The following is a 26,853-nucleotide window of genomic DNA, read 5'->3' on the forward strand; positions in this document are numbered from 1 at the left end:
AATATTTTTTCTGCACCTATGAATATAAAAATATAATTTTTCTCCTTAGCTTTATTGGTATGCTGAATTATTTTAAAAGGCATTCTAATATTTAACAAGCTTTCCATTTGTGGGAGGGGAGATCACTTAGGATATATATTTTTATTTTACTGGCTAATATGGCTAATAGTTTAAGATGTTTTCATTGACATTCATAACTGAGAGTGATTTAGTTTTCATTTTGGTATAATCTTTTTCAACTTTTGGTGTCAATCTACTTTCTTCACAACTGTGTTTGGAAGTTTTTCTTCTTTTACTGTGTTCTGGAATAGTTTAAGTCACATTACTATTATTTGACCTTTAAAAAGTTTGGTAAAATTTCCTTGTAAAACTTTCTGGTCCCGGTGCTTATTTGGGGGGAATCCATATAATTATTTTCTCTTTGTCTTCCGTGGTAATTATCATATTTATACTTCCTGTCTCTGCTGTTAGTTTTGCTGCTGCATCTTTTACAAAATTATTCATTTCAATTTGGGTTTCCAAATTTATAGAGAGAGTTGTGCAGAATTGAGGTGACCATAAAAATCATTTTCCAATTGAGATCTAAAGTGTGTGATCACTGGAAGCAATGCTAGGACAACAGACATAATCTGTCCTAGGGAAGGTGGGACCAATGGTCACCCTCTGCAGTCATTTCTTATGATTCGTTAAGAAAATTCCTGATTGACGTTATGTCTTCATCATTTCCCCATTTTGCCTTTTTTTCTTTAATTAGTTGGCTAGTGGTTTGTCTATTTCATTTATTTTATTCAAAGAAAAACTTTGTATTTACCGAATAATTCTAGTATTTTCCTGTTTTTTAACTCATGAAGTTTTGTTTTTGTCTTATTTGTTCCTTCTTGTGGCTTTATTTTGGTTTACTATTTTTTTTCTTCTAGATTTTGGAATTGGTAGTTAATTCATATATATTGTACTTATATATGTATGTGCATTTGCATATATATACTTACTTATATACAATATATGTATGTAATTTTCTCTCTCATTAGTGCTTTGACTGTATGTACGTCATAGCTTCTGATGTGTAATGCTTTCATTTTTGTTATTTTTTTTTTTCAACGTTTTTTATTTATTTTTAGGACAGAGAGAGACAGAGCATGAACGGGGAAGGGGCAGAGAGAGAGGGAGACACAGAATCGGAAACAGGCTCCAGGCTCCGAGCCATCAGCCCAGAGCCTGACGCGGGGCTCGAACTCACGGACCGCGAGATCGTGACCTGGCTGAAGTCGGACGCTTAACCGACTGCGCCACCCAGGCGCCCCTCATTTTTGTTATTTTAAAGAACTTCTGCAATTTTGTTTTGTATCTCCCCCATGACTTAGAAGTTAATAGTGTGTATGTACATGTGTGTGTGTGTTTATATTTCTTAAAATTACTATCATTTGCAATTAATTTCTAGTTTTATTTCATTGGAGTCAAAGAATGCTCTTTGTACCATATCCATACTTGAGAGTTTATTGAGGTTTTCTTTGTGACCTAAACTATGACCAATTTTCCTGAATGTTATATATGCATTTGAAAAGCAAATGTGTTCTTTTATTGTCAGGTTTCAGAGTTTGCTTTGGATGTGGCTTTGACTCTGGCTCGCCCACCATTTTGCTCTGACCGTTGTTAACAGCTCTTGGCTCAGCTGCACTGGCGTATCTCTTGCTTTTTGCCCTGGGCTTTTCTACCATCTGAGCATCTGCAGAAGCCTGCTCAGCCATTCTGGCACATGTGCAAACCTGAAAGCATTGTGGTATTAACAAGGCACTAATATTTCCTAGGGCAACTCTGGAAGATGGGAGACAGTGGTGAAATATTCTCTTCCGTGTCTCAGGCAGTAGATTCTGAGATACATTCATTAAATGTAGTTCCTCAGATGGATACCTGGTCACTTGCTTTCTTGTAGATGTCAGTGGATTTTGGCTTTGCTATTCTGTTGCCTTGTCTTGTCTTTTTTTTTTTTTTTTAATATTTATTTATTTTTGAGAGAGAGAGAGAACAAGCAGGCGAGGGCAGAGGGAGACAGAATCTGAAGCAGGCTCCAGGCTCTGAGCTGTCAGTGCAGAGTCCAACGTGGGGCTCAAACTCACAAACCATGAAATCTTGACCTGATCCAAAGTCAGACGCTTAACCAACTGAGCCACCCAGGTGCCCCTGGTTTTATCTTTTTTTAATGGGTAATTTACAAGATTCAGAAACTACACCTCCCCTGCTGAAATTTCCCCATAGTTTGCCTTTATAGATTTAGCATATGTTTATATCCGTAACCAATATATTACTTTTGCATACTTATGAAACCTATGTAATTATAATTATATTGTCGGTATTCTTCTGCAATTTGTTTTTTTTCTTTTTTTTTTAAAAAAAGCTTCTTCAGATCCACTTGTGATATATGCAGTTGTGTGTATCAGTTAAGGATCAGAAAAAAAAATACCACTCTAGGTATGAAACAAAAGAAATGCAATAGAGGCATTGTTTCCATGGAGGTTCAAAGACCTGAGAAGTAGAGAATGGTGAGGGAAGCCAGCTATTAGCATCAGCACAAAGACCCTGCCACCACGGGGGCTGGAAGAACTTAAGAGGTCCTGACCTTAGAACCAGGCCATCTGGTGAAACCTAGAACCATAGCAAGAGCTGGATCCATAGAGAAAAGAGTTGTCTGGTGGGAAATGGCAGAGATGTGGCCTATGCTGGAGGAAATCCACTACAACAGAGGAAAAAAGAGGGAGAAATATCCTAGATTTCTGCTCCCTCCAACTCCCCAGCCTCCATCTTGTACATCTGATTGGCCAGGATACCCACCTAACCAGAAGTCAGTTGGCAAAGAACCCCAGAAAGTGTAGTTTGCAGTAGGGCGAGGAATAGATCTGAGAGTAAACAGGCAACAAGTAGCTATAATTCATTGTTGCATAGTAACTGAACGAATATTCTATGGTTCTCATTCATCTATGCTACTACTGATGAACATTTGGATTTCAGATTTTTTTCCATAGAAGCAAAGCTCCCAGAATCATTCTTACTCGTACCTCCTGATTCATATGTGTAAGAGTTTCTCAAACATGTACTCCCGGCAATGAAATATCTGTGTGGTAGGACTCTTGTTGGACTCTTCCAAGTAATTATAGACTCTTTTTCAAAGTGGCTGTAGCAGAACACATTCTTATTAGTGGTGTTTTAGAATTATGGTTTTTCCATATCCAAGTATCACTGGATGATCCACTGTTTAAATGTTTACCAATCGGATGAGTTTGAATTTTGTATTGTGGATTTATTTTGCATTTTGTTGCTTCCCAGTGAAGCTAAGTATAATTTCACATGCTGATAGGATATTTGCACTTTCTCTTGTTCATGTATTTTGCCAAGTTTTAAACTTTCTCTCCCTTTTTTATTATTGATTCGTATTAGTTTTTTTTTTTTTTAAATCTATTTAGGATTCTAATCTATACCAAGGATATATGTAGCAAGTATCGCTAACTATTTTGTGAGGTTTTATCTATTTACATTGTCTTTTTTTGAACAGAAGTCAAATGTAAATTACTTTGATTTATGACTTTTTTGATGTGTCCTGTTTAAGAAATACTTTCCTAAAGGCCATAAGGGTATTTTCTAATCTTGCATGCTCAGTCAGGATTGAATGCAGGAAATATAACCAAGGTATTTCAACCTGAGTGGTTTAAAAGAGGAAGTTAATGCTGATGAAATCTGGATCTCGCATCTAAATAAAATCTATGATCCAGAATAAAAAATCCATACTCACAAAGCTGTCACATCCACTGTGTCAGCCATGTCTTGACAGCTCTGAAGCCGGTAACTGAAGCCTGGAACAGAATCCAGCCACTGCGGCCATCACAAGTGTCCTTCCGCCAGTAAGGCTGCCTGCTGGATTCTCCTTGGACTTGCTTAAAGCCAAAAGCAACCTAAAGCAGCAGGTAGGTGGCCTTGGCCTCATTGCCACTTTCTAAATCTCATGTGAGTGTGCTTAGTTGATTAGACCTAATTGTATCCTGTTCCTTAGTGGGAAGTGGAGAATTTTTTTTTTTTTTTGGTAAGATTTCTGTAGTACAACGATACACATCAGAGGAAAGTGGAAATAGATTCTGAACATCAGTAAACTACATTTTCAAAAACTTGCACAATCTTGCCTTCCCATTTAAGTCCATTTAATTCATCTGATATTACACTGTCAGAAAGGAATCTTATTTTATTTTTCCATGTGGATAAGCAATTGTCCAAGTACTATTTCTTGAAAAAGTTATTCTTCGTTTATAGATCTGCAATGCTATTTCCATCGTAAATGAAGTTTCTGCATACATGTGGCTTATTTCCGGTTTCTCTATTCTATTCTATTGGTCAGTTTTTCTATCTCTGTACCAGCACCACACTATATTGATTAATATATCTTCATATATTTTTTGATATGTAGCAATATTTCCCTAATCTTGGTCTTTTTCAGAACTGTTTTAGCTCTTCTTTGATTTTTTTCTTTTCTTTTCTCTTTTTTAGCATTTTATTATGTGCATTTCCAAACAAAAACAGAGTTGAAAGCATTTTATAGGGAATATACATATACCTATTTTCCAGATTTTATCATTAACATTTTATTATACTTGCTTTATCATATAAATATCCATCTATTTATTCCTCTCTCCTTCGATCAACACATAGCATTTTTTTAAAGTTTTATTTATTTTTGAGAGACGGAGAGAGAGAGAGAGAGAGAGAGAGAGAGCAGGACAGAGGATCTGAAATGAGTTCCATACTGACAGGAGTGAGCCTGATTGTGGGGCTTGAACTCATGAACAATGAGATCATGACCTGAGCTGAAGTCATATGCTCAATTGAGCCACCCAGGTGCCCCAATACATACTATTTTTGTTGCATTTCAAAGTATGTTATAGACAATAACAGGCAAAACTAATGTATGATGGGAAAAAAATTAAGAGTAATGATTGTCTCTGTAGGAGGGGGAAGGGCTCACTGGGAAAGAACAGGAGGAAACTTCTGAGATTATTATGGTGTTCATTTTCTTTTTTTTTTTTTTTAATTTTTTTTTAACGTTTATTTATTTTTGAGACAGAGAGAGACAAAGCATGAACAGGGGAGGGTCAGAGAGAGAGGGAGACACAGAATCCGAAACAGGCTCCAGGCTCTGAGCTGTCAGCACAGAGCCCGACGCGGGGCTCAAACTCATGGACGGTGAGATCATGACCTGAGCCGAAGTCGGACGCTTAACCGACTGAGCCACCCAGGCGCCCCACATTTTCTTGATAATAGTTTGAGTTGCACTTTTTGTCAAAAGTCATTGAATGATGTATTTAAGATTTGTGCATTTCAGATACATTTAAAGGACACAAACTGTAAACACATAGTAAACTCTTACCAATGGCATACACACTCCTACCTCAGCAATTAGTTCCAGGTTTTCTTTGAAGTTTACTCCTTGCCCCACATTGGACTCTTAAAACCTCTGTGAGATACTTCATAAACTTAGACTTCAATTACAAATTCACGTGCAGATATTATAATCTCGTCAAATCAAAACTATTGTGGGAATCCATTGATGGGCAATGGATGGGTTTGTTAATAAATGTTGTTGAGGCAAAAGCCTATCAGTCCGGATAAAAGGAAAACTAGTCTTTACCACCCATCTTACACTAACATAAATTCTAAATATATTAAAACAAGAGTATAAGTATTAAAGAAAATACAGGTAAATACTTTATAATACTTGAATGTGAAAAATCTTTCCAAGCGAACTAAAGCAGAGGCTATGAAAATTAATAGTTTATATAATATTTAAAAACTGATATAACATAAACACTCTTCAACAAGTTCAGAATTCAAAATCAATTTGCAACACGTGTGTCCAGGAATGAGTCTCCTTATCTATAAAGAGTTCTTACATATCAAAGAGAAAAAGACATCTTTCCCCTCTTGAAAATCTGGGTGTACAAATGGACAATGGCTAGGTCACATATGAAAAAAGAACTCTGACCCGTAACCTTTGCAGTAATCAGCCCCAAATGGCCGTGACTTGGTAATTACTGTCACTTTCCCTAATTTTTGCCCAGCTCCAAATCAGGGTCAAATATGTTCCCCAAACCAATCATATGGATGGCTCACTTGCACTTAATTCATTTCCAGCTTCACCATGCCAACAACTCCCACCCAGAGCATAGTTGAAGACTTCCCTTTATTTCACAATAAAGCTTTCCCCCTTCCCCGTCTGCCCTTGAATCACTGCCAAACACAAGTGATGGTGGCCGACTGCCTTGTTATAGGAGGCTCTGAAATGAATAGTCTTTGCTTGCTCTCATTTGAAAGCTCTTCATTTATTTCCACACTCCCAAACATGTACAAAGAATATGAATAGGCTATTAAAAACCAAAACAGAAAAAAACAGAGAAAAGAAGAAAAGGAAAAAAAGAGTCAAAAGTATATGCAAATCTGTTTGATTTCCATAATATTCAGATAAATGCAAACTGAACTCACATGCCCGGTTGACAGAGTTAAATAAATGATAGTGACTTATTATGAAAAGAGTATGGAGGAAGAGTAATTGTTGGGGGGTCTATGTGGAGAAAGGGATACTTTGGCCACATGTATCTAAAGCTTTAAAAATGTTAATATTTTGGCCCTGAAATTCCACTCTTATTAATTTAACCTACCAAAACTGTTCTGTGTAAAAAGATATCTATTTCATTGTTAATAAGAAGGAAATATGAGAAGCTAGCTGTATATCAATGGAAGGCATTAGTGTCATGAGCACACTACGAAGGCAAACACACGAGTTGTGTCTTTCTACAATGTCAGCTTTACTCAGCCATAAAGCAAGGTTAACATAATTATAAAGCAGGTTCAGGATCCCAAACTCAATGACATTTCACCATGTGATTAACTTGGCTTCTTACACAGCGCACAAAACAGAACACAAGACAAGTCACATAACAAACGAGATTAACACAGAAGGTAGGAAGTTAACGAACCAAACTCGAAGTCAGTCTGTGGGCACACAGTTGAGATAAAGCCTCAGTCTGGTCGGGGTCAGCTCTCAGCACTTGCTGTTTATTAAGTTCAAGCAGGCAAGGACCTCAGTTCTGTTCAGAGATCCATCAGGCAGCTGCCTTTTTGAAGTGGTCAGACATAGAGGGGACTATGTCTGAAGAGTCTGACAGTTTGCTGCAAAAATCCTTCCTTTTTTAAAAAGGGATTTGGCCCTTTGGGCTCCTGCAGACCCCCTCTGCTTCTGCTTGTTTTCAGTTCTGGGGTGTCGTCAACTAGTGCTAGGCTCAGTGATATCTGGTAGCCATAGTACCCTTAACTGCTTGCATCATTGCTTGACACGGGCCCCTTCTTGACATGAGTGACTCCATCTTGTTCTCTATAAGCGGTATTGGAAAATGATTTGTAATTGCAATGTTCATGTTTGCAATTGTGTTTTGAAAGATCACACAATGTACTTTCTCATCTTGTTAAAATATATCTCCCTCCTCCTTTCCACCCAGCATTTTTTTACATTAATCTTTGGCCATGAGTCCGAATTTTTGCCCCAGTAGAGGGAACTGATAATGCCTAGAACAAAAAGTAATAGCTCAGCTTTGAACATTTTGAAGTCCCCATCAAGATAAAAATTATAAAAACAGGGCTTTAGGAAAGAAGAGAAAAATATTAATTTTCTAGAAAATTCCCAGACTAGATTTTCACAAATTGAATCAATCCTTGGAGCATGAAATAGTGGGAGTTATGATACAAAGAACATTCCTATCACACATGTACAAAATTCCTCGTGGGGTTAGGGGTGGAAGAAGCTAGGAAAGAAATAAGAGGGGAAAAATAATTTAGTTTTAGTGTGGTTTTGTGCCCCACTTCTGGTTAGATCCCTGTTAGATCTCTGTGATTCCCTGATAGAGGTTTTGGAATCTCAGAGCTCAGGGGACTTACAGCTTGCTTCCCATTTGAGCTTCTGGTTGACTCATGACCATAGTTTTATATATCCTATGACTATATTGAGTGGGCACCACAGAAATGTCAGCATGGTAGTCTGAGATGGACAGAGGGTCTAAGACAGGGTCCCATGATTTCCCTCCATCTAGGCATGATGCTGAAGACAGTCAGACATTCCTGTGTGCCCCAGTTTGGTGATGAGGTGGTGATGGTGTAGAGTAGGGAAGTGGTGTAGAGCAGGTCCAGAGCCAGTGGACCTGTGAGGCTATCATCATGGCACAAGGCATCGAGTGACCAGTGAAACACAACTGGGCTTGTGGCCGAGGTGCTAAGATAGTCTCACAGCAGTTGATACACAGGGCCTGAGCTCAAACTTCTAAAGTTTCTCACAAGTCTACTTTAAAACATTGCTTCATCTCTCTAGAGTCCAAGTAATAATAAGACCAAAGTTATCAGAGAGATTAGGGCAAAACAAAGTTCACAGGGAAATGTGTAGGATCATAAAGGAGAGAAACTGGAGGAAAATTGCACTGAAAGCAGGGGCAGGTTTAGAACTCATAAACAGGCTCTAAAATGGTTATAATCACCAGTGTATGGGTGTAGCTTAATTTTATGGAGAAGTGGGCATGTGGTATATGGATGTTTGGAGCTGGCTGAAACACAAGGTGTCAAATCACTCATAATTTCAAGGTTGATTGGCTCTTGACATAGAAATATCTGGGTCAACTGGAGAGATGCCTTGGGACCTGTCACGGGATGGGAGGAGGGCTGGAGGAGTCCCAAGTGAGAGTCAGACATTCCAAGGTTGAACATAGTATTCTGCTAAGCAAACCTCCTTTAGGAGATACATGGAAAAACTTGAAAGGCGGAGGTGGGGCTGGAGAAAAGAAGGGGTATTTTGTGTTCTTTCATTTTTAAATTACATTTGATAATCAAAATGTCTGTAGGCAGCAATTTAACCATGGGGAGAGTGCCCACTGAAAATTGTGTTGAATAGCAGACCTCAAATCTCATTACATGAGTAATGGTCTAACAAAGCCTGCCTAGTCTTTGCCACCCACTTGAGCTTGTACACTGCAAATAACCCCTTAGGCAAGAAGAGGAATCTAATGCAAATGTTGTTTTCTACAGATGCCTTATTGTTCCTTTTCCAAACATAACCCCGAAGACTGTAGTTTGTTTGTGATGTAGGGAAATCATTTGGCTGCGGTGAGGTAGGAAATCGGTGTGGAAAGAGTTGTCATAGCCACATGAAGTGGCCTATGTTTTACCGTGACAGTGCTGTTTGGAGTGAAAAGCAGGTTTTGATACTAAATTGGAATGTTACCATTTTTTTTTATAAGGACTAATTATATAAAAGGAGTCTAAATTTTTTCATTATTAATAGATTGTTCTCTTGTGACCGGTGACGTACAACCTGTTTGAGGTACTAAAGGTTAACAGAGGGTCAAATATTTTGGCTAGTGTCTTTTTCTGGGATCACTCATGAGAACTGTCCTGCTAAATATAAAGTGACCTTGTTTTTTTGTTTATGATGAAAAGAAGAGAAGCACAGGAAAGAAAAGATAAGGAAAAGAAAGGGAAAGGAAAGAAAAAAAGAAATCTATTACATTTCTGAGTGTTGCGCAAACTGCCATAATAGGTCTTGGCTGGCCTCCCTGCTTTCTTTTATATTCCTTGAGTCACTTACCCACAAAGTAGCCCGACTAATCTTAATATGCATCCCCTCCTGTCACTATCCTACTTCATTTTTTTTTTTTTTTTATTATTTATTTTTGGGACAGAGAGAGACAGAGCATGAACGGGGGAGGGGCAGAGAGAGAGGGAGACACAGAATCGGAAACAGGCTCCAGGCTCCGAGCCATCAGCCCAGAGCCCGACGCGGGGCTCGAACTCACGGACCGCGAGATCGTGACCTGGCTGAAGTCGGACGCTCAACCGACTGCGCCACCCAGGCGCCCCGTCACTATCCTACTTCAAACCCTCCGATGGCTTCTTATCATACTCAGAATAAAATCCGAGCTTCCCATTAAGGCTTAATAGACTCTATCTGACCTGGTCTCTATTTGCTTCTCATTCCCCATCGTGACCTGGCTGAAGTCGGACGCTCAACCGACTGCGCCACCCAGGCGCCCCGTCACTATCCTACTTCAAACCCTCCGATGGCTTCTTATCATACTCAGAATAAAATCCGAGCTTCCCATTAAGGCTTAATAGACTCTATCTGACCTGGTCTCTATTTGCTTCTCATTCCCCAACTAGCTCCAGCCTTACTTTCTCTCTGTTCCTTAAATAGACCAAATTTATTCCCAGCTCTCATGGCCATGCTCGCTGTTCCCTCCCTGGAAACACTCTGCCTCAGGTGTTTGCATAATTGCCTTATTATTTTTTAACACTTCATTGAGATATAGTTTACACTCAAGTGGACAATATAATGGCTCTTATTATATTTACAGAATTGTGCAACCATCACCCATGATCTAATTTCAGAATACTTTCATGGCCTCCAAAAGAAACCTTGTACCCATTGACAGTCACTTCCATTACCTGCCTCATTCTCCAGCCCTAGAGAACTAATAATCTAAGTTCTGCCTCTGCAGATTTGATTATTCTGGACATTTTACGTAAATGGATTCATAAAGCATATGGTCTCTTGTGGCTGGCTTCTCTCACTTGGTATGTTTTCGAGGTTCACTTATGTTGCAGCATGCATTATTAGTACTTCATTCTTTTTTGTTGCTGAAGAGTTTCCCCTTGTATGGACATACCACATTTTGTCTATCCATTCATCAGTCGATAGAAGTTTGTGCTGTTTTTACTTTTTGGCTCTTATGAACAGTGGTCCTATGAACATTCATGCCCAAGCCTTTGTGTGGACATACAGTTTCATTTCCTTGGGTACACAGAAGTAGAATTGCTGGGTCAAGCGGTAATTCTTTGTTTAGCATTTTGAACAATCGTTCTCCATTGTGGCTGTGCCATTTTACATTTCCACAAGCAATGTAAGAGAGCTCCAGTTTCTGTGCAACCTTGCCAACATTTGTTATCTGATTTGTTTTATTCCATTATTCTGGTCTGTACCCCAATGACAGAGCTGGTCCATCTTGGTGACCAGTGCAATGTAACCTCTACAGTCACCAACATGTTGTTGTATTTATGGATTACATAAAAGCACTTACATTATTGGAAATTTTATTGTTTTTGTTGACTTGACTCTTGTTTATTTATCTCTGCCTTTACCCATTAGAATGTAAACCACGGAAAAGAAAAGATCTTGTCTGTCTTGTTTTGTATGTTTGAGACTCTACTATGGTGCCTGGTATATAATATGCACCAAATAGCTATTTATTGAATAAACCAACTATCTAAATTAGTAAAGCAACATATAATTATCAAAGCAAGTTTGGAAGAATTTCCTTCTATAGTCCTTCAATATACATTGAGACAGGACAGAGTCCGCCTTTGACATAATCTGTGGAATGTCACAAGGGTTGTTTCATAAATGTGTGTTTAATGTTATAAAAAAACTGCTACACTGTTTTCAAAGCAGCTGTAGCAGTTTGCATTCCCACCAGGAATGTAGGAGACTTCCAGTTGCTCCACATCCTTGCTAGCATTGGGTCTTGGCAATTTATAATCAGTATCATTTTTATGGTTATTAGCATGATTCTTTTTTTTTTTTTAAAGCTTATTTATTTATTTTGAGAGAGAGACTGTGTGCATGCGAGCAGGGGAGGGGCAGAGAGAGAGAAGGAGAGAGAGACTCCCAAGCAGGCTCTGTGCTGTTCCCGCAGAGTCTGACATGGTGTTCGATCCCATGAACCATGAGATCATGACCCGGACCAGAATCAGGAGTTGGACACTGGGGAGCCTGGGTGGCTCAGTAGGGTTAAGCTTCTGACTCTTGATTTTGGCTCAGGTCATGATCTCACGATTCTTGGGATGAAGCCTTGCATTTCTTGGGATTCTCTCTCTGCCTCCCTCTCTGCCCCTCCCCTGTTTGCTTGCTCTCTCCCTCTCACAAAGTAAATAAAATAAACTTAAAAAAAAACAAAAAAGAGTCAGATGCTTAACTAACTGAACCACCCAGGTGCCCCTAATATCATTCTAACAGATGTGTTCTGGTATGTTGTTGTGTTTTTTTGTTATTTTTTTAATTGTGGTTTTAATTTGCCTTTTTACGTGGCTAATAATTTGTGTCTCTTGTCATGTGCTTATTTGCCATCTATATGTTATTTACTTGAAGTATTTATCTGAATCTTATGTGGGTTTTTTTTTTTTCCCATTTGGGCTCTTTTCTTATTATTGAGTCATGGCAGTGCTTTACATATTCTGAATGCCAGTTCTTTATTTGATATGTATTTTCTAAGTATTTTCTCCCCATCTACAGCTTATCTTTTCATTTTCTTTCTTCTTTTTCAAATTTATTTATTTATATTTTTTCAATTTGGTTTAGTTGTACATTGGTATTATTCTCTCTCTCTTTTTATTTTTATTTATTTTTATTTTTTTTTTTTTAACATTTTTTATTTTTATTTTTGGGACAGAGAGAGACAGAGCATGAACGGGGGAGGGGCAGAGAGAGAGGGAGACACAGAATCGGAAACAGGCTCCAGGCTCCGAGCCATCAGCCCGGAGCCTGACGCGGGGCTCGAACTCACGGACCGCGAGATCGTGACCTGGCTGAAGTCGGACGCTTAACCGACTGCGCCACCCAGGCGCCCCTCTCTCTCTTTTTAAAAATCAACTTTCAGGGGCACCTGGGTGGCTCAGTCGGTTAAGCGTCCGACTTCAGCTCGGGTCACGATCTCGCAGTCCGTGAGTTCGAGCCCCGCGTCGGGCTCTGGGCTGATGGCTCAGAGCCTGGAGCCTGCTTCCGATTCTGTGTCTCCCTCTCTCTCTGCCCCTCCCCCGTTCATGTTCTGTCTCTGTCTCAAAAATAAATAAAAACGTTAAAAAAAAAATAAAAATCAACTTTCGTTTCTAGGAACATTTCGATTTACAGAAAAATTGTGAAGATGGTACAGAAGGTTCCTTCCTATGTGTTTGAACCCAGTTTCCTCTATTATTAACAGCTTACATTATTAGCACAGTGCATTTCTTACAATGAAAAAAACAATGTTGATACATTATTACCAACTGAAATCTATACTTTATTCTAGACTTTATTCAGAAGTCCGTATTTTAGGGGCACCTGGGTGGCTCAGTCAGTTAAGCTTCTGACTTTGACTCAGGTCATGATCTTGTAGTCTGTGAGTTCGAGTCCCGCATCGGACTCTGTGCTGACTTCTCTCTCTCTCTCTCTCTCTCTCTCAGGATTAAATAAACATTAACAAAAAAAGAAGTCTATATATTTTTTTGCTTAGTGTTCACCTGTTGTTCCCTTGTCCTTTCCAGCATCCCATTCAGTATACCACATTATAGATAGTCTCCATCTTTCCATAAGCTCCTCTTGGCTGTGACAGTTTCTCAGACTTTCTTTGTTTTGATGTCCTTGACAGTTTTGAGAAACACTGGTCAGATATTTTGTAGAGTTTCTCTAAATGCATATTTTCTGATGTTTTCCTCATGACTGGGCTGGGGTTATGTGTTCTTTTTTTTCTTTTTTTTTTTCAACTTTTTTATTTTTTTTATTTTTTTTATTTTTGGGACAGAGAGAGACAGAGCATGAACGGGGGAGGGGCAGAGAGAGAGGGAGACACAGAATCGGAAACAGGCTCCAGGCTCCGAGCCATCAGCCCAGAGCCTGACGCGGGGCTCAAACTCACGGACCGCGAGATCGTGACCTGAGCTGAAGTCGGATGCTTAACCGACTGCGCCACCCAGGCGCCCCTGGGGTTATGTGTTCTTGGAAGGAATTGCCTGGGGTCCCGTACTAGATTTTTATTATATGAAAATTTCTGGGTGTTTTTTTCTAGGCAACAGTAGCTTTTGTAATGGGCAGTCATATTCAAGAATCACCAGCTAGATGTTTTACCATAATCTGAAAAACCGACATAGACATGAGGTCCTAAAGATAAAGGAAACCTGTCCCTACTATAGTCTGCTTCAAAGCAGGCCCTTGGAAGAAAGTGCTTTTACAGTCATGGAGATTCAAAAACATTTTTTAACACGTTTACTCATTTTTGAGAGAGAGAGTGCACGTGAGCAGGGGAGGGGCAGAGACAGATAGGGAGACACAGAATCCAAAGCAGGCTCCAAGCTCTGAGCTGTCAGCACAGAGCTCCACGCAGGGAGGGCTTGAACCCACAGACCACGAGATCATGACCTGAGCTGAAGTCTGATGCTTAACTGACTTAGCCACCCAGGTGCCCCTACAAAGATGGGAACTCAGATAGCAAGTTCCATGTGCTGGAGAAGTAAGGGAGCAGAGGAGAAATCTCTGAGGTAGAGACTATAATATGCAGTTAGGTTTGTTACATTGCAACCAAGAGGAAAGTCCTCCAACTTAAAAGAAGATGTAACCCTGAAGCAAAAGTTAGAACACTGTAATTTGGGTTGCATTCACTTTATTAAAGACTTAACGTGTGACCTAATATTTTTTTCTAAACTTCTCCACTATCTGGTGAAAATGATGATCCCAGGCTCAGAAACCTCACTGTTGATGGGGAATTTTTGAAAGGTATAAACAAGGAAGTGACACGGACAGATTATTAGCTGTATGTGTTTTCTTCCCCAAACGAAAAATTCCTTGATGGATTAGACTGTGCCTTATTTGTGTATATCCAATATTTATTAGTTAATTAATCTTCTTGTCCATGTACGCATCAAATTCTTTTACGAACATATTATGTGTCAGGCAGTGTTTTAGGCCTGCAGATAAAATATGGAAAGGCAACAGACAAGTCTCTTCCCCAGAAAGCTTATATTCTAGGAAGGGAGACAGCCACTGAGCAAATAAATGAAGCAATAAAAATCCAGATAATAAATGCATGAAGAAAACAAAGTAGGCTAAATGTATAGAGAATATATGGAGGTATATGCAGGAATAAGCCCTATTTTGGGTAGGGCTGTGAAGGGAAGCCTTTGTGAAAAAGTGGTATTTGAACAGAGAACCGAATGAGAAAGTACCACCTGTGTGAATGTCTGGGGAAAGTGGAATAGCAAATACAAAAAAGAAACAGCAAAGGAAATCCCTCCGAAGTGAGAATGGCCTCAATTTGTTCAGCAACTGGCAAGAAGGTCCATGAAGTTGGATCATAGAGAGAAAGGGAGAGAGTGGCATGAAATGAAGGCATAGGAGTGTGCAGGGCTGGGTCGTGCAGAGCCTTGTAGATCTGGGTGAGGAGTTGGGATTTAATTATACATGTACTGAAAAGCCACTGGGGACTCCTGTGCAGAGGAGCAACATACCCGATTTGTTTTTAAGAGACCACTCTGGCTGTTGGGTGGCAAGTGGATAGCTTCAAGAAAGAATTGAATATTATTATGACGCTCTGTTATGGGCATAAACGTCATGGTTACGTGAGGTAGATTGAGTGTTCCAAGAGCACAGAATGGAAAAACATTCCATTCAGCCATATCTCTGGGATACCATCATGATCCGAAAGGACTCAGTTAATCTCTTTGAAGGGAACAGTTCCTTTGAGACGCAATTCCTGTTGGATGACGTCCCATGCTGTTGGCAAGAGTCTGTAAAACACCTTTCCTTCAAACCATCTCAGACATGGTAGTCCAGGAGGACTCAGCTACTGCATCTTAATTGCTGTCATCATAAACAGTTGCATCTGGTTGCTGGAGTGACAGACACTAGAGTCCGTGTTCCATACCTGTGGTAACTGGAACATCATTTTCTATTATGTTCTATTTTGTGCTGACAGACAAATGATTAATTAGCACAATCAGCATCTCTCCTTGAAAATGGCCATGGATCAGTGTGTTCCTCTCCATCATGTAATTGAATCAGAGCCCACACACCTGTTTCCACTTCTTTTAAACAAACACCTGCCCAGTAACCAACACAAAGCAATAGTAAATCTCAACCTGCCTTGTGCATAAGTACATCTTTCAGCTTGACCTAATCAATGCTGAAAGCTATGAAAACACGGGTCCCAGAGAAGACTGCTGCCTGATCCTCACATGTAATCAGAGTGTCGGCAGCTCTGGCCCCATTCAGGCTGCGTGACAGGGCTGGCCATGGCTATACTGCAGACTGACTCAGAGTTTGGCTCTGGGGTCAGACCGGCCAGGAATTGCACTTGGTTTTCCAGTTGTGTGACATTGAGCGATTCACCTAACCCCGTAAGTCTCCGTTTCCTCCTCTATAAACTTGGGATAATGACGCTTACGACAAACGTTTGTTGTTTTCCTACATGTAAAAGGTTCCAGACAGTACTCACCACATAGTAAGCAAGTGTTAGCATTGTTTACCATGACAAAGGGATATTAGAAACAATTAGATTGGCAAATTTCGGTTCTGGTTAAGATGAAGGAACTGCATGCCACCCTATCGTTTCCCCTGATTACAACCCAAAGTCCTGAACAGAATACATGAAACAACTATCTGAAGACTCTGAAAAATATAGAATAGCAAGCCAACAGGGGAGGAGAATAAAAAACTCAAAGGACACACCTTTCGAGAAGAGTCTCTGCTTCTTCTTTCCTCCCGTATTTGCTGGCATAGATTCCACGGCAGCCTGAATCTTGAAGCTGCGCAGTCAGGGCGAGCAGAAGATGCTGCAAGAAAAATTCTCTCTTGGGCCAGAAGGCTGGGAAAGGAGTCCCTGGGAAAGAGAGAGGTTTACCTCCTCAATCCCTACTTCGGGTGTGCCTGAGTAATGTAGCGGCATATCTGTGGCAGTGGCAATAAGCAGCAACAGTGGAGACGGCATAGGAGTAGCAGCCACAGCAACAGGTGGTTCGAAGGCTCTTTCCTCTTGCTACTTGGCTCCGAGGTAGACCTAGTTTCAGGAAGTTCATTATAGTGCATGGATGCTAAAACCATGGCTCTCCATGAAAAAGGGCTCCTAGGAGTCAGAGAATGTGGGGGATTCACAGAAAAGAGGTCGCTGGAGAAAGGGATCCTTTAAGTCTGCAAAGTCTTGGGCTCATCACGAGCCATGCACGCATAGAACTTGACCATAAGCAACACAGCAAACACTCCGAGAACTGACCTACAGTGTAGACCGCCATCCAGGTTTCAGACTGAGCCCTGGATGGTGCATGCACAGGGGAAGCCAGATAATACAGAAAGTTTGTCAATACTAAATTGATATTGGAGCCACAGCATGCGGGTGGGTCAGGACTGTGGTCTGAACTTAACTAGGTTGCAAACAAACAAACAAACAAACAAACAAAAAACAACACTCCCCAGAAAAATTTTAACCCAGAGTTAAGCCCAGAACCCAGAGTTTCATGGACATAATATGAAAATGCCTGGGATACATTCCGGAATTAGTTGACATACAAAGAATCAGGGAAATGTTAGTAACCTTCAAGAGAAAACATATTCAACAAACACAAAGTCCAAGATGACCCAGATGTAGTAATAATCGGACACAGACTTTAAGAACCTCTTACAATGATGTGCATGAAGTAAGGGTGAACACTCCTGGAAAGACAGAAATTCTCAGCCAAAACATAGGAGGTGTATCAGGAACCAAATGGGAATTTTGAACCGAAAGATACTATAACAGAAGTAGAAAGTCCACTGTAGCACCACAAAAGCAGGATGGAGATGAGTAAGAAAAGAATCAATAATGGGACACCCGAGTGGCTCAGTTGGTTAACCATCTGACTCTTGATTTCGGCTCAGGTCATGATCTCATGGGTCATAAGTTTGAGCCCTGCATTGGGCTCTGCTCTGACAGTGCAGAGCCTGCTTGGGATTCTGTCTCTCTCTTTCTCTCTGTCCCTTTCCTGCTCTGTCTCTCTCTCAAAATAAATAAATAAGCTTAAAAAAATACTTAAAAAAAAAGAATCCATAAACTTTATGGTAGATCAATAAAAATTATCCAATCTGAAAAACATAGAAGAAAAAAAAAGTTTGATAAAATATGTACAGAGCCTCAAAGAGCTGTGGGACAGTATCAAAGCTTCTTTTTTTTAATATGAAATTTATTGTCAAATTGGTTTCCATATAACACCCGGTGCTCATCCCAACAGGTGCCCTCCTCAATGCCCATCACCCACCCTCCCCCTCCCTCCCAATCCCCATCAAACCTCAGTTTATTCTCAGTTTTTAAGAGTCTCTTATAGTTTGGCTCCCTCCCTCTCTAACTTTTTTTTTCCCCCTTCCTCTCCCCCATGATCTTCTGTTAAGTTTCTCAGGATCCACATAAGAGTGAAAACATATGGTATCTGTCTTTCTCTGTATCACTTATTTCACTTAGCATCACACTCTCCAGTTCCATCCATGTTGCTACAAAAGGCCAGATTTCATTCTTTCTCATTGCCACATAGTATTCTATTGTGCATAGAAACCACAGTTTCAAAGCTTCTTATTTTGATGTTGTTGCAATCCTGGAAGGTGAGGAGAAAGAAATGGTGCAGAAATATATTTGATGACATAATGGCTGAAAAACTTCCAGATTTGAAAAAGGACATGTATTTGCAGATGAAAGAAGTTCAGCAAACCTCACATAGGAAAAATTTGAAGAAAGCCGTTCTCCGACTCATCATAATCAAAGAACAGAGAAAACAAAGCCAAAAATCTTAAAAAAGCCCAGATAAAAACAACACATTACACATAAGGAATCAGTGATTCAAACGAGGGAAACTCTCTTATCAGAAACCATGGAGGCAAAGCAAAAACAAAAAAAGAGAACAGTGGAATAACATTTTAAAGCGTCATAAGAAAAATACCATCAGTGCTGATTTCCAAGCCCTCTGAAAATATCACTCAGGATTTTTTTCACCAAATGCCCCTATCATGTTCCAAGTATAGTGCTCTGTACAAACAATTTTACAAAATAAGGACTCAATAACCCTCTTCAAGAAACTTACTCTGGGGGGCGGGGGGAGGGCGGTGGCGGCCTGGGTGGCTCAGTCAGTTAAGCGTCTGACTTTGGCTCAGGTCATGATCATTGTGGTTTGTGAGTCTGTCATTGGACTCTGTGATGACAGCTTGGAGCCTGGAGCCTACTTCAGATTCTGTGTTTCCCTCTCTCTCTGTCCCTCCCCTGCTTGCACTCTGTCTCTCTTAAAAATAAATAAACATTAAAAAAAATTTTTTTTTAAAGAAACTTACTCTGAAGTCCAGGGCAAGGTGGGAATGTGAACAATTAAGTGCCATGTAGACTTTAGATAAGGATAGAGTCCATGTGGGGTACCTATTATGTGGATACCTATTATGTTTCTTAATTCTTCTAAACTACACACTTGTAAAATAGCCCCCAATACTTTACATTTTAAAAAAGAAAAATGCAGATGTCCTGTGACTCATGTACATTGTCATCAACAAATAAGCAATTATTGAAGGATAATGGGAATAAAGAAAATGTAGGTGTAATTTAGGAATTGTTGTCTTTCCCTTCCATTTTCCTTTCCATTTTCCTGAGCTCTTAAAGTACCCCCAAAGGGAAAAGTCCTCAATAGGATTCAAATAAGAAACCACCTTCGATGCAGGGGGCTCTTCCTTTACTTAACTGAGGGCAGATTCAGAGAGGGCACATCCCATACTAAGCCTCTGGCCAACTAATGTTTTAAAATTAGACTATTAGAGACTGAGTTCGGTTAGAGAAAGATGCCATCTGTATTTTGGCTTCTGTTCATATTCTCTCAATTTTCAGAAAAGGTAATTTGACATCATTTTTAATAACCCGCAATCCCTGCAAAGTATGGCTGTTGTTATTTTAATTATAATTTGAAATTAGATATGCAACCCACCAACCCACAATAAAACACTCTGAAGCTTTTCTTCTCAAAGGGAAGCTACTTTTAATCTTTAACCTCTGCACAAATGTCCCATTTTATTTGACTAGTGTTATGCCACAGAAACGGATTACTTTCTCAACAAAGAAAAAACCCAAAGAAAATAGACCAGGTTTTCACATAATGAGAAAGTCTTCTCTCTTCTTTTTTTCTCAACAGAATTATTCCTTTTGAAGACAAAATAACTCTGGTCCTGTGGACAAAAATCCACATATAAGGGAAAATCTGTTAAATGAAATCTAATGGGATACTTTTGTGGGAAATGTTTATCTGTGGACCAAAAAAAAAGTACTTTCCTAGACAAAACTACATAGCCTATGCATATGCTGTGGTTTGAAGCAATCTTCAAGGTTTTATCTTTTTTGTCTCTACCTTGCAACCTGGGTCTTCACTCATGCATAACAAAACCAAGGAAAATATGTGACTTGAGTTACCAATATTGTTTCTCAAGCCAGTCTTCTCTATTCAAAGCTTTGGCCTTGAATACAGAAATAGAATCTGGATAGAATGAAGTTAATACAGGGAAGCAACTCCTGTCCTTTGATATAGAAGAGGTTAAATTGTTTTCTTGCCAATTTCTAAATTTGCAAATAATCTGGTAGTATGGTTTTACCTTTTCCTTTTTTGCCAATGAAATGAAATGAAATGACTCCAACCCTGACTTGGGTTTCAAAATTAAAAAGCATGCTATGTTTCTTAAAATTTTTTTCTTAATGTTTATTTATTTCTGAGAAAGAGAGAGCGAGCGAGCAGGGGAGGGGCAGAGAGAGAGGGAGACACAGAATCCGAAGCAGAGTCCAGGCTCTGAGCTGTCAGCACAGAGCCTGACGTGGGGCTTGAACCCATGAACCTTGAGATCATGACCTGAGCCTAAGTCGGACACTTAGCCAACTGAGTCACCCAGGTGCTGCAAGAGTTTGCTATGTTTTTAACTTCCTATAAATATTTTTGCAATGATCTCCTCTGTTTTTTAAATATGTGATCTGGGTTTTCCTGAATATAGTCAACTTGAATACAGTCAACATTCAAAGAAAGAGAATTCAGGATCTCGGGACTTGACGATAGAACAAAAAGACTCCCCAGAAAATCATTCAGAGACTGCAAAGGACCTCTTGCCCTTATTCCTGGCAGTGGGGCAAGTGGCAGTAAGCTAAGAGTTTTTGGATGGTAGGTTCTTGAGGGTTCCTGTGTGGTGGCAGTCATTTCCTTGTATGAAAGCAACTCAGAACCTGTATCTGACCATATGAGTCATGTGTGATTAGCATAGTACAGTACTTTTCAAACTTTTCTGTAGTAACGAGATTTTTTTTTTTTAAAAGGAAAATCTCTGTTAAAGCCCAATAAAAATGTAGTCAAAAGCAGGGTTACTCTGGCTGATTTGGATCCATCAGTGAGCTCCACATAAACCCCAAGCCTTGGCAGAGCCACAAAGGGGAATCACTGACAAAGCAGGGAATCAGAGAGTCAACTCAATCTCTTACCAGTTGCCGGAACTTAGACAATTTACAACCTTCTTGAGTATGTGTGTGTGTGTGTGTGTGTGTGTGAGCTTGTGTTCATTCTCCTCTTTCAGGATTGTTGTAAAGATGAGTGAAAATACACACACAATATCTAGCCCAGTACCTTGCATGGAGTAGATATTAAAAAGTTGCTTCTCTTCTCATTATTATCAACAGGATCCTAATCATACCGAGCCAGACTCAGTATAGAATCATACTGAACCATGTTCCAGGCTTGTTCTAAAGGGCATTAATGTATGCATTAATTCTGGTAATTTATAGATGGTGACACTGCGGCTTAGGGGGTTACAGTAGTTTACCCAACACAGAGATAGTAGTCGAGTCGGATTTAAGCTTCAAACCCTGGATGTAACTCCAGAGCTTGAGTCCCTAACTCCAGCATGCCATTGTCTATTAGTGATAAAGCAGAAGACTCAGTGTGTAGGTCCATCTCTTCATATCTTCACTCCCTCACTGTTCAAATGGGGAATACTCCCCTCAGCACTGTGAGACTCAAACGAGATAAAGTTTGTCACACGCAAAAGACTCCTAGTTTTATATAAACAAATGGCGTCCTGCGTGGTCAGTCCATTTTATCCGCTTTGATCATATCAGCTAATAACCACCAAATCTTAATTTCCATCTGTTTTCTGTGGAATCAACTCAAGACAAAAGCATGTCTGAAATTTGTTAAAATACATCTGGACTCCAAAGTGGAATCTTATTTAGCTTTAAGCTAGGTTCTTAGGAAAAAAAAAATGTTTTCCAAGCCTAATGAGCAGTTTTGCTGTGAACCCACTTTTGAGAACAAGAGATTGTAATGTAAGTGCTTGGCAGGGGACATTGTGTATCACACTGAAATAAAGACATAGGCCAGCAAGGTATGCCCGAAGATTCGAGGTGGAAGGCATTTTCTTTGCTGGGTAACTCCAGAAAACACCTTGACATCCTGTCCATACCCACAATGTTTTATGATATATTAAGTTGAGCAAATTGATACCAGAGTGATGCACTGTAGCAGCTATAAATACCATGATATGCACATGAATTTGTTTGTTGTTTTTAACGTTTATTTATTTATTTTTTTTTTTAATTTTTTTTTTTAAATTTTTTTTTTCAACGTTTTTTATTTATTTTGGGGACAGAGAGAGACATAGCATGAACGGGGGAGGGGCAGAGAGAGAGGGAGACACAGAATCGGAAACAGGCTCCAGGCTCCGAGCCATCAGCCCAGAGCCCGACGCGGGGCTCGAACTCACGGACCGCGAGATCGTGACCTGGCTGAAGTCGGACGCTTAACCGACTGCGCCACCCAGGCGCCCCTATTTATTTTTTTAAATATGAAATTTATTGTCAAATTGGTTTCCATACAACAGCCAGTGCTCCAGTGGTGCATTCAGTTGGCACACGGTACTTATACACATGAATTTTCGAAGTTTATTTATGGAGAAGGTGGAAGAACGAAAGACAGGTGACATCATAAGGTCAGAGTTTTTGAGTTACCTGAGCGCTTGTTGTGGATTCTATCCTTGAGAGACTTGCTTCGTATCTTCGGGTGCTATAAATAATATTCAAACACCCAGCCTTGCATTTACTTTTAATGTTTACATTGTAAAGGAAAATTGCCTAATTGCTCACCTTCCTAGAATGTTTGTGTTGTATCCTCTGGGTGGAACAACTGTATACATTGAAAAGAAATTTCCATAATTTTTGTAATTGGCTACTTTATACAGACGTTTCCTGCAAGAGAATGAAGGTGTTCGATGGAGGAAACAAACAATCCTTACCCTGACCTACCTAATCAAATATGTATATTTAATCTGTTTCATCACATTTGGAATAAGACTTTTGGGAAAGGAAGGAAAACAGAACAAAGTCATCTGTTTATTGCTTCTCTATAAATAAAGATGAAACTGATGAGCAAGGTAGAAGTCAATGCTGTAAAAACAGAAATAAAGTCCACATGCCATTTTTTCTTTCTTTTCTCTCCTAATTTTGTTATTTAGTGACTGTCGTAACCAAATGGATTGTGAAAGACTTCTTTAGCTGAGAGGGGTGGTATAGAAAGGAAAAGGGGAAATCAAATAGTCCTTAGAAAACAGCAGGGAAAGATTGAATTTTAAGGTAGCCTCTCTGTCTAGAACAACAATTCTCAGTTTTAACTGCAAATCAGAATCATCTGAAGAACCTTAAAAATTTGTAGATACCTGGATCCCATCCCTGGGAATTCTTATTTAATTGATCTGGGGTGGGGCTTCAATGTCAGTATTTTTTAAAGCTCCCCAGTGAGTTTAAAGGGTATTCAAGATGGAGAACCACTGTGGACACCAGCAGTAATCCACAGATCCCCAGGTGGCCTGGGTTTCCAGAGGTCTCATGTCTATGAGAGGAAGGGCATGAGCTATGGAAGTTATAGCATTGGCAATCAGGTCATCGGGGGCTGAAGACAGTCATGGTTCTGGAGAGATGGGCAGCCTCTCCACATCCTGGTTCCCTGTTTGCGCTCTTTGTTGGAAAGTTAGGAGACTAAGTAAGGAAATGCCATGAGATGTTTAGCGATCCTTGGGGTTTCCATATGCTACCCTTCATCTGAAGGCAACAGGTCTCCTTTTCCTTTTCCATCATATCTGAAGTCATCTGGCTGATTATCCAGGCAGAAACCACAGCAAACTTTCCAAAGCCTACATTGGAGAAATAAAGATAAACCAGGGAGCCTGGAGTCTGACCCAGACAAAGAGGAAAAAGCTTAAAAATTTTAGAAAAAGACAATTTAGGGGGATATATATGCAATATAACAGGAGCCAAGTTGGGGCTGGAAGCTGAACCATCTTGCAGGAGCCAAAACAGGGATGTACTAAAGGGAAATGAAGCAACGGGAGATACAGAGAGGGGCATAATAATGGCAAGACACAGAGTTTTTTTGGTGCAAAACTGCTCTGGGAAGTATGATCTTGTGACTTCTCTTTAAGTCTCTAGGATATCCTAAAAGTTCTTGCTGGGCCAGTGTAATTTGACCCAAGTGATGCATGAGGGAGACCAATTTGGCAGAGGCCAGTATAGCTCAGAGGGAAGGAAGCTAGAGGCAGTTAGGAGGCCCCTCTGTTGGGTCTTCACTGGGTAACAGGTTCTGAAGGGGCTTGTGGGAGTGGCATTACGGCAGTAAACTCAGCAGTGATGTGTTCATTGATTCTGGGGGAAGAGAGTGAAGGAGGATGAGGCGACAACGTGAATTTGTGGTTCTGAGTCTGCATGTCAAGGAGAACAGTAATGCCATCAACAGAGTATCAGGAAGATGAACTGATTCGGGAAATAACAGGATAAGTGTTAGATGCTGAGTGAGACATACAGGCAGGTCTTCCGGGTGAAACTATCTGACAGAGAGTAGAAAGTGCTGGATAGGAATTCCAGAGAGGGCGGGAACTGGAGCTAAAGATGCTTGTAGACTGAGTGTGTATATTGGGGAAGTGGGTGTGGAGAGAGAAAAAGAAGAGACTGTGGGATGGTCCAGAGGGTAGGAGAGGTCTACTGAAGCCAAAGGTTTCTGAAAAGCAAGGAGGATGAAGCATGAGAAGGGCTAGGCGACCCATTCTGGTAGTGGGGGGTCTCAAAAGAATTAGCCTCCTAGTTTCTGTGCTAGGAAGTGACCTCCACTTGCCCATCTTATACAAATTATAACTTCTCTCAAGGGGTTACTTTTTCCATGAGGTTTTTCTGACGATTCCATTCCTCGATTATTCCCTGTTCCTTAGCATTCCTTCAGTATTTCAAGCCTGCCAATGCATCCTGCATTTCCCTGGGATGGCGGCCTCACACACCTCTCCGGCTGCACGGAAGCAGCTTGACACTTTCTCACCTCAGGAATTATACCAATGGTGTCATGACCGGAAGTGCTGCCCAGCTGCCAGTCCCCGGCGGTGTGTTCTCCACAGGCAGTCCGCGTGATTTTTAGATGTAACCCTGACTATATGACAATCTTGTTTAAAACCTGTAATGGCTTCCACATGGAAGAAGGATCTGCTCTCAGACTCTGGTGCACAATGGGTCCCGTGGACTTCGTCTCCCTCCGTGCTCCCATCACTCATGTGCTCAGCGACTCCGGCTGTTTTTGTCTCAGGGCCGTTAAGGTTCCCATTCCTTCTGCTTTAAAGGTTCTTTCCCCAGAATTTCACATGGCTTCCTCTTCCTCACTCTTTGGGTCTTAGTCAAATAGCCTCCTGTCAGCAAGGTCTTCCTTGTCACCCTCAGGAATGCCATATGCTTTTCTTCCACACCACCCCCTACGTTGTTCCCACACTATCCTCTCCGATGGCATTTGTCAATATTGAAATTATCTTACTCGTTTGTTGTTATTTTCTCTCTTTGTCTAACATCTTGGCTACCAAGATACATATTCCCTGTGCCAGGAACACAGTAGGTGCTCATTTATTCTGTATTGAATGAATATTGAAATATTGAGTTTCTCCTGGGTTCAACAACAGAATATATGTATATTTAAGTAGGCTTCATGCCCCAATACGGGGCTTGAACTCATGACCCTGAAATCAAGACCTGAGCTGAGATCAAGAGTCAGAGGCCTAACTGACTGAGCTACCCAGTCATCCCCAGAGTAGAATATTTAAAAAAAAAACTTTTTTAATGTTCATTCATTTTCGAGAGAAAGACAGAGAATGAGCAGGGGAGGGGCAGAGAGAGAGAGACAGACAGACAGACAGAATCCAAAGGAGGCTCCAGGCTCTGAGCTGTCGGCACAGAGACCGACGCTGGGCTAAAACTCATGAACCCCAAGATCATGACCTGAGCCAAAGTCAGACACTTAACCAACTGAGCCCCCCAGCTGCCCCCCAGAGTAGAATGTTTTCAAAAATAGCTGAAGAAGAATTGATAGACACCTTTTGGGGGGAAATTTAGATTTCCTTGTCTGGTGAGAATGTGCTCTTATGTTTTGCAGGAAGGTCATCAAAACAGCTCTGATCTAGAGGAAGTCATTTGTATCCTTTTCTCCAATAGGACAATTTGACAAAGGGACTGGACCTGACTCAACCTGAGCTGGAGGAGATATCCTGGTGTTGCTCTTCCAGGTGGGTGGGGAACAGGCAGCTGTATGGGTCACGCTTGAGCCGGGAACCTGCTGGTATTCATCCAGAAGAAAGGCAACCCGGGAGGCCATGGCTGAGTGGATTTTAGCACACGAAGTCTGGCCATCGTTTTCTTCTGTCCAGTTACAGTGATGCAGATTTGTATAGTGTTTCCATTGTTCCTCTGTGAGAAGCTCAAACTGCTACAAGGAAAATAAGAAAAGAAAGAGAGGACAATTTACCATATTTGTGCCAAATAACTAAGCCAGACTTGTGGGAAAGGTACTCATGGGCAGGGAATTCTCTAGAGTGGGCTCTGTGAGCTAGCAGGAGCTTCTGGAAGTGACTAAGCCACACTAGCTCAAAAGTTGTGTTTCTTTTTCTCTTTGGGGAAATGGCTAATAATATTTATCTCTTATTTTCAAGGCAGGAGGAAAGAT

General features: G+C 40.4%; 1 protein-coding gene across 3 annotated transcripts in view; it reads right to left on the minus strand.

Moving 5' to 3' along the window:
* Positions 1 to 22,461: 22,461 nt before the first annotated feature.
* Positions 22,462 to 26,853, minus strand: part of ITPRID1 (ITPR interacting domain containing 1) — a 109,353-nt gene continuing 104,961 nt past the window's right edge. For 2 of the 3 annotated variants that reach the window (XM_058724672.1, XM_058724671.1), the window contains one exon: positions 22,462 to 26,616. In XM_058724672.1, coding sequence (XP_058580655.1) covers positions 26,311 to 26,616 — 306 coding nt within the window. In that variant the 3' untranslated portion in view covers positions 22,462 to 26,310. The remainder of the gene's footprint in view (positions 26,617 to 26,853) is intronic. The other variant, XM_058724673.1, reaches the window with a different exon arrangement.

This window comes from Neofelis nebulosa, chromosome 4 (genome assembly GCF_028018385.1).
Source record: "Neofelis nebulosa isolate mNeoNeb1 chromosome 4, mNeoNeb1.pri, whole genome shotgun sequence".
Lineage (NCBI taxonomy): Eukaryota > Metazoa > Chordata > Mammalia > Carnivora > Felidae > Neofelis > Neofelis nebulosa.